This window comes from Anabas testudineus, chromosome 18, assembly GCF_900324465.2.
Source record: "Anabas testudineus chromosome 18, fAnaTes1.2, whole genome shotgun sequence".
Lineage (NCBI taxonomy): Eukaryota > Metazoa > Chordata > Actinopteri > Anabantiformes > Anabantidae > Anabas > Anabas testudineus.
In genome coordinates this window covers 30,641,738-30,657,070 of record NC_046627.1, presented here as the reverse complement: position 1 = coordinate 30,657,070, position 15,333 = coordinate 30,641,738, and the positions used below count along the sequence as shown (strand labels likewise).

The following is a 15,333-nucleotide window of genomic DNA, read 5'->3' as shown; positions in this document are numbered from 1 at the left end:
TATTATTTCAATACCTAAAGTCAAGTGTCCGGCTGAACTAAATGACTATAGATCTCTAATAAATTTTTTCTTATCTTAAATGTAAAATGAGTTGAGTGTTAGGTTAGTCTAGGATCTTTTTGTGCATTGAGTTGTTTATATTGAATACTTAAAATAAACGTATTAATAATTTAAATGAAGTAGTTACTTGTAATGGAATATGTTTATTGTATTACAACTGCATGTATCCACCACCACTGCTTAAGTTCTGTTTCACATTTTAAATATTTATTTTGCCTTTGATAGTTTGATATTATAGAAAAATTATGAATGCAATAAAAGAAAGAGGTTTGATGATATGCAACAGGCTTCACTTTATCATCATCCAATCATTAGATACTATGTACTCACCATACCAATCACTATAAACCCAAGCCTGCCTGGTACCAGTCTTGCTTTCAAACACAGCTATGTACTTATAGAACTAGAGCATCCAGGTAACAGCTGTCTCTGTACTCTCTAACAGGCTTTAGTATTGTTAACTACTGAAGGCCTTAAGGGATATGATGTACTATCATCAGGGCCTGAAGCTCAGCACAACCAGTCCAGACTTAACTAATTGGAGCTATTATCTGTCTGCAATGTATCATAATACCATCTGCATTGTTTGTTTTCCCAGGTGGCATTAGGTCCAAACTGCAGGTCTATATCTGCTGATATTTGTGCAAGCTGTGGAAACAGGTTTGAAATTTTTATTGCTTAGTAATTAGCCAAGCAACGTAAGTAAGACAAAGTTTGAGCATATTATTTCCATTTCTGTTTTGGGCAGACTCTAAAAACAACCATCCGTTTATATAAAAATATATGCAATAAGCAGAGTAGAAAGTTGCACCTTTCCTAGGCCTATTTACCACCAGATATGAAATTCAATTTAATGGATTTCGACTTTCATGAAACTTGAGTTAAACCACTACAGATGACCACAGAATGATTCATTCACAGTTTCATGTTGCACAGATTACATCACTGGGCACGAGATAAGCTGTAATTTTCCATTTCCTGATGTGCTTCAATACGAACGTTTACAAGGAAAATATGGCTCAGGGGAAAGTTCAACCCTAGAAATTAGCGTTTTGCCTGCGTTGATAAATATCTGAACAAAAAATGTGTGGCCGAAACAGTTTGACCCAGTCTGGCCCGAGTGATGCGAGCTTGGTTACAGCTCACACAGTTGTCTTAGAAAGCGTAAACCCCGCCCTCCTACCGTGCAAACGGTAAATCGTGGAAACTATAGCCGCTCCAGCCCGCCTTCTTTGAATATGACGTACAAGTTGGCCAATCACAATGTTTCTATGGGCGGGAGACAGTTAAATGACGTTCATCAGTAGCAATGAGAATGCGTCTTTGTGTGTCGTCAAAGTATATAAGACATTTCAGCCACAGTTTCTGTCTTTGGAATAATGTCTGCTGAATATGATAATAGGTAAGGAACATTTTATGGTCTAATGCACATACTTTGTTTCAGAATGCGAGGTAATTTCTTACGCTGGCATTTAGTTTTTAGTATTGATGCGTTCTCGTGATGTAGACCCCGAATGAAGTGTTTATATGCTCGACGAACATCAACGCTAAGGCCTGTATATAGCTGCCACATACCGTCACATTTTAATTCGCCGATATTGCCTAATAACTAACTGGAGTTGGCGTCAATACATTTCAAGCTCAAAATTTAGTCAATACTTAGTTTAGATGGTAGGAATTATAGGCCTCGTCTCGGTCGTAAATGTAACGTTAACAAAATGAAACGGCAACCGGTTCCTCGGGTAGCACGTGAATACGCCTGTGTAGGCCTCAACAGTTTTTACTCGACAGACTTTTCTCATCATTCGTCCAATGTTAAATATCACGGTATGTTAGAGCTGCGGAGTTGCGTTATCGCACAGTGTGTTGAGGCTTTCGACGTTGGCGATGTAATTTTTACATTCTTTTGTTCTTGGTACGAAAGGCGCACATGGTCGTAGTAGTGTTAACCGGCGGCTTCGAAGATGCCGGTAGCATAGGCCGCTAGCTAACCTAAGTGCTGTTAGATTCTCCCTGGACTGTTGCTGAATACATCCTGCATTTGCTTAACAAGTACCTTGGTTTTATAGGTTTAGGTGAATGTTTGCCTTAATGGATTCTTGCTGACTTGGCAGTGAAAGGCCACAAAGAAATGCTAGGCCTCTAACATTTGCAGTGGCTATAGCGGGTTTCGGGTACACCCAGATAAGGTTTAATGAAACACCTAACTTGACAGACTCTAGGAAGAAGTTAATGAAAATGACAGTGCCTTGTCTAATAGAAGCACAATCTTAAAATCTGGTTTACTGGCATCGATGTGGCTAGTTGTGGCCACATTAGCTATCGGGTATTCGCAACCACTAGCCGAAGAAACGACCATCTTGAATGTATGTAGTAAAAATGGCGGACTACCGAAAGGGGGGTTGCTACTAGCATGAGGGCAGTATGGTGGGGTTTTTTTTTAGTGTATTTGTAGAAGTGGCATATGACAGGGAACCCGATGAAGCCGGGGTCATGGCAAGAAACTGAATTTATGAACATGATTATGTGAAGCGTGGAGATGCAGACTATTATAAATTATGCCTGTGGTTTAATCATTTGGGATCACATATTGCAACACAACCGCTCATAGGATGCTGTTGCTGCTGCTGTTCTAGTAGCTTTATGAAATGTGTTTTCACTTAATGAAATGTTCTTTTTTGTTGTGATGGTGTAAATAATCTTGTAGTGAATGACCAGTGATTTATGTGGGGTTCTTTTCAGAGACAATGGCCCAGAGGGCATGGAGCCAGATGGGATCATTGAGGTGAGTGGTAACATAAATCAGTTAAACCACTGTAAAATGCATCCGAGTTATGAACAATATGTGATGGTGAATTCAAAAGTATAGTTGTATACAAATCCTTAGATTGTGTCTAAATTCTTGCATATTTGTCTTGCCCCTGCAGAGCAACTGGAACCAAATTGTGGACAGTTTTGATGAGATGAATCTACGTGAGGCTCTGCTCAGGGGAATTTATGCCTATGGTTTTGAGAAGCCTTCTGCTATCCAACAGAGAGCCATTCTCCCTTGTATCAAGGGTAAGTAGGGTGTAACTTTACTAGAGAATTTGCTGTATGTGATGCAAACGTGTCAACTTGTGCATTTCAAGGAGTCGTGCTTGTGGTTCAACTGGAATTGCCACTTTCAACTGTATGTAGTATATTAGTTTTAGTCTACAGTATGGCTTCTAAAGGCAGTGTTGCCATAGTGACTTGAACATGACTTGTCTTCTAGCATTTGCTTGTTAATCAGTATTGAAACTGCACTGAACATCTCTGTAACAGACAATTAAATCAACATCTTGCTGATTAGTCTTCCTTTTTTTTTTTTTTTAGGTTATGATGTGATTGCTCAGGCCCAGTCTGGTACTGGGAAGACTGCCACCTTTGCCATTTCCATTCTGCAGCAGATTGATGTGGAACTGAAGGGCACTCAGGCTCTTGTCCTGGCCCCTACCAGGGAGCTGGCTCAGCAGGTATAATCTTAAAATGTAAAAAAAAAAAAAATTGTGTAGAGAACCAGCATTGTAATTTTGTGTTGAAGTCTTGTCTGTGGAAATTCAGGTTCATAATTCTGGTTCGTCACAAAACACTTTATACGGTGTATAATGAAAGTTTATGAACAAGTGGCTTGTAAATATATTCATCTCTACAGTCTGCCAGTTGAGGACATGTTAAGCAAACCCCTCTGGTGGTTAAGAGCCTTTTTTTTTTGTTTAGGGAACATGGCTAAAAATCTAAAGCATAACCAACAAGTACTGTGATTTTTAACTTTTTAGATCCAGAAGGTGGTGCTGGCACTGGGTGACTACATGGGAGCCAGTTGCTATGCCTGTATTGGAGGAACCAACATTCGCAGTGAAGTCCAGAAGCTGCAGGCTGAAGCCCCTCACATTGTGGTGGGAACCCCTGGCCGTGTCTTTGACATGTTAAGTCGCAAAAACCTCTGTAAGTATTCTGTAAATTATGCATTTAGTGAAATGCATTTTTTTTTTTAAATATGTTTTTAATATATAGTTGAAACTAAAATAAATTTATATATTCAGTGATTTTATCCAGACAACTGCTGACTGCTTCAATACTAACTGAAAGCGGGGGCATCTGCACTTAAATGAAATGCATTTGCACCTGAATAAACATTTCTTTCTATAGCACTTTAATGTTTTTCTCTCCTTGGCTTAACTATTTTGCTTGCTTTGTACCTGACTTATAAGTCATTTTGGATAATGTCATATTTGAAATGTTATCAGCCTATTGGCCTATATTTTGGAATGCTTCAACTGGTCTGTTCATTGCTAATATCAGGAGATGTGGAACCTACCAACAGTGCTGTGTAATGATGAAATCCATGCGTGTCAGCTGACTCTGTAAACCCCTGATGTATCTTGCTCTGGTTGGCGTTCTGCTAACTTGAGTCTGCAGACAACAGTGGCCCAGAGGCATGATCATACATTACTACTTCTGAATACAGCACCCATCATACCTAACTGCAGTCATGAGCAATTTTGTACTATATCAATTCACTGCACAGAATACATTAGAAGAGCACAATGTACCTTTTTGAGGTTGGCCTAAGAATTTAATTATTTTTTAACGAGTGCTGTGCATGGTCTGCACAAGGCTGAATTTGAGAGGTTTCTTTAATCTGTTACCATTGCTGCCATCAGGTCAAGAGGGAGTGACATGTAACAGGGGTGTCTGGCTCATGGACATGGCCATTTAGAGTTGAGGCTTCTTTTTTTTTTTTTTTTTTTTTTTTTTTTTAGTGACAGAACTAATACTGTGAGAACACTGAGCCTTCCGTTTTTATTTTTGCAGCTTCTAAATACATAAAAATGTTTGTGCTGGATGAGGCTGACGAGATGCTTAGTCGAGGGTTCAAGGACCAGATCTACGAGATCTTCCAGAAACTGTCAACCAGCATACAGGTGAGGGCTCAACTGCTAGAATTTCCTCAAACTAACGGTTGAGCTTGTTCTTGCATCTTGCAGAGATCAGCACAGATAGCCAGTGTAAGTTTACATGCATGGGAGCTTCCAGCTTTTAATGTCATGTTACATGTGTGAATATTTAAGTTAAGTCAATTATATTCTTTAGAGAGAGCAGAGAGTGTAATTTTATTTTAATGAGAAGTTAAATCTTGGTTTGAACTATCTCTCTTGCCTTTTTAAGGTTGTCCTGCTCTCAGCTACCATGCCAGCCGATGTTTTGGATGTTACGAAGAAGTTCATGCGTGAACCTGTCCGGATCCTAGTAAAGAAAGAGGAGCTGACCCTTGAGGGTATTCGCCAGTTCTACATCAATGTGGAGAAAGAGGTAAGAAACTCCTCTTGATGCAGTAGACTGGATGTTTTAAGAGATTGAAGATGATAAATTTCTTACTGTAAGACTTTAACTAAGGAGACCCTATGAACTGCTGAACTGTAAAGTACCCAAATGTTGACAACTGTATCTGACCTGGTGGTCCTCAGGAGTGGAAGCTGGACACACTCTGTGACCTGTATGAAACCCTGACCATCACACAAGCTGTCATTTTCATCAACACAAGGAGGAAAGTGGACTGGCTCACTGAGAAGATGCATGCCAGAGACTTCACTGTCTCTGCATTGGTAAGGGACTGGATTTACATCTGTTGTGCTTAATTTGCTTACAAATAACCAAAGCTGAGACTCTTGGTGTCATATTGTAAACTGGGTATATTTCAGTAATGTAGCATGTCTACATTTTTCTTTACTTGACACTGACATGTGTCCTTCATTGCCTTTCAGCATGGTGACATGGACCAGAAAGAGAGAGACCTGATCATGAGAGAGTTCAGATCTGGATCCAGTCGAGTCCTTATTACCACTGACCTCCTGGTATGTATGTGAAGTGTGCAGGAAAGCGGCAACAATGTTCACAACCCCCTTTGTGGCTTTCTGGATTGGGTTCTCATCCACCAGTCCATGCCAGCTTTAATTTATTAAAACAAATTGTGTTGGTGTTCATCCCAAGGATCCCTCTCCTCCCAGCTGCAGTGTTGGTGAAGGACTGAATGTTCCTTGGTAGAGAAATGTATCTGCCCTCCACTGTGGCTGGTTTTATAATACTTGACTCACAACTAATTGGCAGATTACACCCAGTCAACTAAAGTTCACATGGATCTTTGTCAATCTTTCAATCCAACACACCCAATTTTATAGACAAACTGTAGAGTGATGGCTTAAGACAATGTCTGTATACTATAATCAGTTGTTTTTTGTTTTTTGTTTTTTTTTTTTTTCTCCTAAAGTTTATTCAGCAGGATGCAGTAAGTGCTGTGTAATAATAGACTTTGTTCCTCCCTAGGCCAGAGGTATTGATGTCCAGCAGGTGTCCCTGGTCATCAACTACGACCTGCCAACCAACAGGGAAAACTACATCCACAGGTAAATGCACAATTGCAGACAAGAGATATTGATATTATGACTGAACACAGCTAGACCAGACAATGCAACCTTTGTGTGGCTTTTTTTTTTTTTTTTTTTAAGCCAAACATGCATTCCCTTATCTCAGATATTTTTCTTTTGCTACAGTTGGTTATTTCCATCTAATGTAGTCGGTGTTCCAATTTCACTGAATGCTACAGCATCATCAAGCCTTGCTTTGCAAATGTAATGGCAGTGTTGTCTGATATGAATACTCAATGCCTGTATATCTGTCAGAGGTTCTGTGTTACTTCAGCTTTTTTTTTTTTTTTTTTGTGCTTGTCAGGATTGGTCGAGGCGGTCGTTTTGGTAGAAAGGGAGTTGCCATTAACATGGTGACAGAGGATGACAAGCGAACCCTGAGGGACATTGAGACGTTCTACAACACCACCGTTGAGGAGATGCCCATGAATGTGGCTGATCTTATCTAGAAGAATTCACACCACCTTCGTCCATCCCCCTACCCTGCTTATTTTAGAAGTCAAACCTTGTTTCTTATACGGTCTGAACCATGACTTTATCTCTACATTGTAAGGGAAGGAGGAATGCTGCCATTACTCCTGACCTTGAAAATAGTCTCAGCCATTTTAGAAGGATGAATAACCGACCTGTTTCCTCTACTCACCATAATCCAACTCCATATCGACATCTAAATTGAAGTGTCAATTTGAACATTTTCTTGGTTGTGTTGCAGAATGAGTTTGTAACTGGGTCATAAGTGCAAACATAACTGCATTTCCAAAAGTGCATTAAGTTGCTTAGTGTAAACGGCAAATGATTCTGGCTCATTTGTTAACATGCTAATGCTAATAGCAGTGATTGGCACTTATGTGAAATGCAGCTGTGACTTGTACCTGCAGAGCATCACTGCTAGTTATGGAGTCAATAGACTCAGTTTGGACTCTGCACAACAGTGAGCTAATGAAAGTGAAGTGCTGCATCGGACCAAATCAGTATTGACAAGTTTCACTGTAATTTACAGCAGCCTTTAACAAGACATCCTGATCATGTAAGAACAGGTTTTGGGGGTCCAGAGCACACAGGGTATATTCAATAAAAAGACCTGTATAGTAAACTCCATCATGAATCAGTTGTTTACCATTTTGATCCTTGTATTGCGCTATTTTTCTTTTCTTTTTTTAAAGTGTGTATGTATATACTGCTCGACCTGTACAGTCATCGGAGCAGTAGGCTTCATTTGAGGGCTGACTGGTGGCTACAAAGGTGAGTTGTGATGTTGCCTTTGATGAGCTGGTTGGATTTTTGTTTCACATGGTAACCTAGAACTAGGTTTTATTTTAAAATTAAATATTGGAATTTTTTTTTTTCCCTCCTCCCCTCTCCATAAGGTAGTTATTTTGTTTTGTAACCTACCTCGCCAAAACATTGGATGAGGGTAGGAGACTGATGTTAAAGGACCAAACTAAAGGTGACGTTTAGAGATTATAACCCCTCCTATGTCTTCACATTAAAATCCCTGTCATGGAGGTGTGGTTTCTGGGTTAGGAGAGTCGTCATGTTTTTGGGGGTAATGGTCTGCTATTTTTTAAAATGAGTTTATGGAATTGTTAACCTTTGCGAGACAGAAACAGTGTAACAAGTTTTCTACATTGGATTCTGTATAGTATTTATTTTAATGGTCTTAAAAAAAAATAAAGTTTTCTCCTTTAACAGTTTAAACTGAGGTCTGTATTGTTGAATAGCACAAAGTTCAACCAGCCAACTCGTACGTGAAAAGGCGAGATCAGAATCCTGATGTGTGCACTGATGGACGCGGGTCTGTTGCTAGGCGGTTTCTTTCTTTTTTTTTTTTTTTTTGTTTTTTTTAAGTTTGTCCCTGCAATAAATTGTCTATACCATGTGATGGTGTCATGCTCATTAAGAAGAGAAGCGCAGGACGTATGCAAATTAAAAAAAAAAAAAAACATTCTAGACTAGAGAAAGAAATTACGTGGGAGAGCTGATCTGTTGCTGAAGTTGCTACTAAGAAGTTGCTGACGGATGTTATCGCAAGTTCAAAAATTGAGGAAATGTTGACAAAAGGAAAGTCAGACCGAAAAGTTCACAAAGATTAAAAGTTAACCATAAGAAGTTGACAAAAATAAAACTGATGGACAAAGGTGAAGCCAAAAGCATAGGGGGGGGGGGGGGGGAAGGGCTTTTATTCTGAAAACAGGATTCTTACTGTTAAATGAGACTTTTATTTTGCAAAGTCATTAATAGGAGCTCATATTATTATAAATTACTTCATAACATAAATACACTCACTCAGAGATTGACAGTACCTTGGGTTAGTAAATGCAGACTTATTTTGAAAATCTGTATTTTCTGTTAAGACATGACAAAATGGCATTCACTAAATGTATCTATAATACATGGCTGTCTGACCCCTGGTCAGTACATGAATGCAGTTCAGTTTAACTACTACAAAGTTATCTCTTTTTCACTGCTACTGTCTCTAACCCATAGAGCAGAGCTGGTCTCACTACTGTCTTGTAAACTTTTCCTTTGAGTCTTGCTGACACTCTTCTGTCACACAACACTCCTGACACTTTCCTCCACCTGCTCCAACCTGCCTGCACTCGCCTCTTCACCTCTTTTCCACACTCCCCATCACACTGAACTGTTGACCCCAAGTACTTAAACTCCTGCACCTTCTTCACCTCAGCCCCCTGTAACCTAACGCTTCTACCTTGATCCCTCTCGTTCAGACACATGTATTCTGTCTTACTACGACTGACCTTCATGCCTCTTCTTTCCGGAGCAAACCTCCACCTCTCCAGCTGTTCCTCTACCTGCTCTCTACTCTCACTGCAAATCACAATGTCAACCAAGAAATGGTAGAAAGAGAGAAGATAATAATACTGTGAGAGCTGTCAGTCCTTCCACTAATTATTTCCTAAATAATATGCTGCACGTCAGGTTTTACTTCTATAGTTGGATGTGACAAATGATTTCACTTTCTGGATCAAAGCTTTAAAATGAACTTTGACAAAATAATACAGTGTACAAGAATAATTATTGTGTACAAGATCATCTAAATGCCAAATAATATCTTTTAGAAGCATATTCACAGCATATGGTGGTCACACAAGAGCTTTGGTGCTCTCAGCATTATTGATTCTCTGAGTCTTTTCAAAAAGACAATTCTTCATTTAGTGCTGGAGAGCCCTAACACAATGGTCCAAAATTTCCCGTAGGTGTGCAACTGGGATGAGATCCTCATCCCCCTCACTGTAGGGGTCCAGCGTTTTCCTTTAATTTTTCACCTGTCAGTATCTAGATGAACAACTGATGATGATGACATTGATGTAGCAAAGTATAGTTTAACTGAGGAAGAGAACCAAAACAGAGGGGACGTTGAGTGGATAAATCCAAGAGGGTTTCAATTAAAGATTTAGAGAAAAAGATGGCGATCCAGAATTCAGGACCAGGAGTCAGGTGAAACAGAGACAGGCTACAAATAAAAAGATGACATTACATAGAAATCAACATGGCAAGGAAAGCCTAGCCTATTTTAAACTATGTCATATACTATTTAAGAATTTGGATCAGTTTTGTGTCATTTGCTGACTGGCTTGATAAATATGCTTTGAGGGTTTCAGTGAAAAACTCTTAGCTTCACTAGAGGGAGACATTGTTCTTTCTACACTGCTCCAGCTTTATAGAATGATCACAGTCTGGAAGCCTCCTATTATATACTGTAACATGAAGGGGAAAAGTCAGGAACTATTTTAATCTGGTAAAACCTTTAACCTGAATTCAGGAGACAATTATAAATTCATACAGGGTTAACCTGTTGTAGGGCAAGTTAGGGGTCAGTATGTTGCAGAATGGAACCACTGACCCCCCAGTTGGTGGACGGCTGTTCTAGCTCCTGATTCACAGCAGCATCAGTAGTTCTATCACTGTTCACAATGTTTTTTTCACAGCTCATACCTGTTGCAGAGGAAGCTTGGTGGGGAGAATAAAAGAGCAGCACTCATGACATCACTGTGATGCCGCGGGGCAGGGACTAAACTGCTGTAGTGAAGCTGACAGATCAGAGTGTAGCTGTACATAGAAACCTCTGGGTGTGCATGGTTCTTCTGTGCTTGTGCTTGTTTTGGTTTCCAATAGGTTCTGCGATTTCTTTACACAGTCGTATCAGTGAAGACGTGTATGTTAACAGGTGACTCTAACTTACCTGTACATGTGAAAGATTGTCTCTGGTTGTGTCAGCTCTGTGATGGACTGGTGATCTGTGCAGGTTTATGCCATCTGGTGTAACTGGGACCTATGCAAAGAGAGAACTTCAAACTAAAATATATTTAATTAGAATTATATGCATCTGAAACTTGTTTATGGTATCAAGGTTTTTGTATTCACACCACTGTTCAGAACATCAAACTGATCCGAAGGTGTATACAAGGATAATGGTTTAAATAACTGTCATGGCTAGAAACAACTGTTTTTAAGGGAATATCAGAAATATAGAGGTCCATCATCAACAAACCTTAGTCCTGTCCAATGATTAGTTTTATTAATTTAAAGGGCTGACTGATCAATAAAAAAATCTTTTGCAATAATGTTAGCTAAGTTGAAAGTGACTCCCAAATGTTGGAACAGGAGTGGATGTCATGGAAGGAAGATCCCTGACAACACAGAGCAGAAACAAGTTTCTGTGAAATCTAATTCTGGCTAAGTTTTCAATAAGTAATGCCACAGTTACCAATAGTAATCAAGGAGTTAGCAGAGAATGAACAAGAATGCCCTGGGAATAAAAACAGGTGTATTGTGTCTTTGACCAGAGCCCACATCTCTGATGGCTGTGGACGAGTGTGCTCAGCTGCTCCTGCTGCCAAACTTCAGCAGTCAGCAAAGACAGGATTTTAGCTGATGTTAAGCTCTTGAAGAATCTTCCCTCAACAACTTGACGCCGTATGGTGTTAAGCAGCAGCTCTAAAAGTGAAGAAGCATAATTCCATACAACACTAAGTGAATCTTCATTAACAGTGGAAACAGCCTTTTTTAAATAGCTCGAGGAGAGCAGGATATGAGCGACATGCAGGACATGTTGGATCACTTCTACCTATCACTAGGATTCATATAAATGCCTCACTCCAAATATGACCCTAACCTTTATTCTATACCTTCAAACAACCCTTTGAAGTTCTGAGGACCAGCCAGCCCCCCCGCCTCAGAGATGCCCATCTTCATACTGTATATTTAACTCTGTCCACATGCATGGTCATACAGATCACAGTAAATACACTCCTTACCTACAATTTAAATTGCTCCCACCCTACTCACAAATCACAACTTCCAAATACACACATGCCACTTCCAAGGCAGGTTAACCCCTGCTTGCCTCCTCGGTGACCCAATATGACATTTGTCCAGCCTCTAAACATGCTACGTCTCTTGGCTTTTTTGTCCTGCTCTCAGCCTAGGTGGCCCTTCTTCCAAAGGCACTGTGGCACAGATACCCTATGCCCATCCCCCAACTGCCCAACGCACATACACACTTCTCTTACCCACTCCACCCCCTGTTGGGTGCTGGATTGTGGGGTTGAGAAATGGTGGTGATGGGGGGTGGGGGATTATGCGAGTGTGAGGCTCGTAAAGAGCCTGCCATGGTCTTTCTGTTGTGTGACGGATGGCTGGGAGGCTGAACAGGCCTGTTTTGCATAAGAAGAGAAGCCAGCAGAGGGAAGAATAGAGGTCTATTCAATAAGGCCTGTCACCCAAAACCACCCTCCTCCTCACATCCCACCCCTTCATCATCCATCCCTTCATCCTTTCGTCCCTCCTCCTCCTCCCATGTACTTTCTCTCCATCTCAGTCGCCCTTTATTCCTTCATTTTGTTGCTTTCATTTGCCTGTCTTCTCTGCTTCTTTCTCACCCTATAATCTGCACCCCGCCCCCACTCCACTGCCCTTTTTACTTCTCCTTATTTCATACACTCAATTTCTGTTCATTCAGATTTCCCTTCCTTTCCATCAAACAGTTTTTACCTCACTGAGTTCTATAACATTTGAATCCTCTTATTATTTTGTGGCCACTGCAAATGAAAAGCTATAATGGAAATATCATGGTCAGAGCTTTTTAACCCTAAAAGATGTCATGTGACTAGATGCTCTGGCATGCTGACTGAGCCACATTTGAGTCAGCAGGAGATATTATGGCATAATTAGTTTAAAGATATAATTAAAAAAAACTGTCACAGTTAGTAAAGTTGATATAGCCAACAGACATATTAAATGTTTAGCCTCAGCAAGCACATATCAACATTAGCATTGATTTGGACTTATGTTTATGTTCACTGAATGAATGTAAGTCTAATGCTCATTCCCTGGTTTGGTCTCCATCAACTTCTGAGAAAACCACCTATAACCTATAACCTGATGTGACAGCACCCCAAAGATTCAATTAAATTCAATTTTATTTGTATGGCGCCAAATCACAACAGAAGTTATCTCACGGCACTTTACAGTGTAATTCCAACAATACCATTTGAGCAAGCTTTAGGCAACAGTGGAGAGGAAAAACTCCCTTTAGAGGAAGAAATCTTCAGCGGAACAAGGCATAGTGGGCGGCCATCTGCCTTGACCGGCTGGGGTGAGTGGAAAGAGAAGAGAGAAAAGAACAGCAGGCAACAAAAACAACAACAAGCAGCAAATTCTGGAGATATACAGCTCCAGGCCGAGGGTACCTGCAGAAAAGTACAGAGAGGAGGAAGCACAACTACAGGAGAGAGAAGACACAAAGTTAATGAGTAATGTTTGTTGCATGTGTAATGCAATGGTGGCATTTAAATGGATAGAAGAGAAAGGAGAGAGGATAAGAGCTCAGTGTATCAGTAGAGGTCCCCCAGCAGACTAACCTATAGCAATATAACTAAGAGATAGTTCAGAGTCACCTGATCCATCTCTAACTATAAGCTTTAGAAAAAAGGAAAGTTTTAAGTCTAGTCTTAAATGTGGAGAGGGTGTCTGCCTCCTGAACCTGAACTGGGAGCTGGTTCCGAAGGAGAGGGGCTTGATAGCTAAAGACTCTGCCTCCCATTGCACATTTGGAAACTCAAATAAACCTTCAGCCCTAGTACGGAGAGTTCTGCTTGGAAGATATGGAACTATGAGTTCTTTAAGATAAGATGGAGCCTGATTATTAAGGGATTTATGTGTGAGGAGAAGAATTTTAAATTAAATTCTGGATTTTACAGGGAGCCAATGGAGAGAAGCTAACGTAGGAGAAATATGATCTCTCTTGCTAATTCCAGTCAGAACTCTGGCTGCAGCATTTTAGATTAACTTGATGGGTTTTTAATGAGTTATTGGGACAAACTATTAATAATGAATTACAATAGTCCAGTCTGGAAGTAACAAATGCATGGACCATCACTTTGGGACAGGATGCTCCTAATTTTAACTTTAATGTTTCTCAGGTGAAAAAAAGGCAGTTCTAGAGATTTCTGTTATGTATGAAGTGAAAGAGATATCCTGATCAAAGATACCTCTGAGATTTCTTACAGTATTACTTGAGGCCAATACTAAGTCATTAAGGGTGAGAATGTGATTAGACATAGTGTCTCTGAGATTTTTAGGCCAAACAAAATAAACTCTGTCTTGTTTGGATTTAGGAGAAGGAAATTGGAGGACATCCAGGCCTTTATGTCTTTTAAGCATGCTTGAAGTTTGGTCAATTGATGTTTTTTTTCTGGTTATAATAATATTGCCTAAGGGGGACATATATAGAGTGTACAGAATCAGTCCAAACATAGAACCTTGTGGAACTCCGTAGCTAACTTTGGTGTGCATGGATCACGCATCATTAACATGCACAAACTAGAATCTATCTGATAGATATGATTCAAACCCTACTGCTGTCCCTTTAATCCCAATGACACGTTCCAGTCTGTGGAACAGAGAGACAAATCTATCATCTTCCTTATTACAGTGGAGACATTAAGTTTCGAGGGAATTGGGATTTTATTATGTTAATGAACTGTTAGTGAGTGACTAAAGTTTTATTTTAATAATTAATTTAAGAAGTTACTTGTAATCTCTGAATTTCCCTGTCCTGTTTGTTTCAATGATTTCAACAGTTTATAGACATATTTGTCAATTTATTGTTCAAATAACCTACTCATAAGAAGATGCTTTTAGACTGTGTCTGCTGTAGAGATTGAGTCGAGTGGAACTCTGATGGTCACATCATCTTTAAAAGAGTCACTGTGGGTCCTTGTGTTGAGGGATAAACTTGTTTTCGACACAAGCAGAAAGGTAGCAGAGGCAATAATAATATAATTTTGGTTTAGTTACTCCGAAAAGCTAAAATAAGTTAAGTTAAATGGAAATGTCCTAGGGTTTAAAAAAACAAACTCTTTGGAAGCTAGGTATCACCTAGCCACCTCAACAACTTTAGATGTTAGACTGTCTTTTGTGGAACTCACTGGTGTCTGTTTGCATTGAGCTGCAGAGAGAATGGTTCATGTGGCACGAAGCAGTTGCAGAACTGTCAACATATCTAACTTGTGTGTTTGTTGTTAAGTATTGAAGAAAAAAGTCAACAGTCATCACTGGATAGCCAAGCAGTGATCCCACTAATATTTCCTGACTGAGCAGTCATACCCCTCAAGTTATCCACAGGAAAAAAATAAGATGTGTTCCAGGAGTACATCACATAGAGTCAGATCTTATAGAGCTGCACTGGTTGTACATGCAATTAGCAAAGTGCCAAAGAAGAACTGCGTTACAGGCCAGGAAGGAATGCAACCCACTACACACAACTGAAGACGTAGTGGCTGAAATACTAAACACTTTT

At 39.9% G+C, this 15,333-nt stretch overlaps 1 protein-coding gene and 1 non-coding gene across 3 annotated transcripts; both read left to right on the top strand.

The window, feature by feature from the left end:
- Window positions 1-1,348: 1,348 nt before the first annotated feature.
- eif4a1a (eukaryotic translation initiation factor 4A1A) lies at window positions 1,349-8,207 on the top strand. 2 transcript variants are annotated; one of them, XM_026353165.1, is made up of 11 exons: window positions 1,349-1,462; window positions 2,803-2,845; window positions 2,988-3,120; window positions 3,418-3,557; window positions 3,861-4,029; window positions 4,900-5,009; window positions 5,254-5,397; window positions 5,553-5,690; window positions 5,850-5,939; window positions 6,409-6,488; window positions 6,814-8,207. In XM_026353165.1, the coding sequence occupies exons 1-11, from the start codon at window positions 1,440-1,442 to the stop codon at window positions 6,956-6,958; spliced, it is 1,215 nt and encodes a 404-aa protein (XP_026208950.1). In that variant the 5' UTR covers window positions 1,349-1,439; the 3' UTR covers window positions 6,959-8,207. The 2 variants fall into 2 exon arrangements, with proteins under 2 accessions (XP_026208950.1, XP_026208949.1); XM_026353164.1 differs by lacking the exon at window positions 1,349-1,462 and having other exon boundaries at window positions 2,756-2,845.
- Window positions 4,413-4,550, top strand: LOC113157940. Its single transcript, XR_003298540.1, has one exon. It is a non-coding gene; the product is annotated as a small nucleolar RNA SNORD10 (small nucleolar RNA).
- Window positions 8,208-15,333: the final 7,126 nt, after the last annotated feature.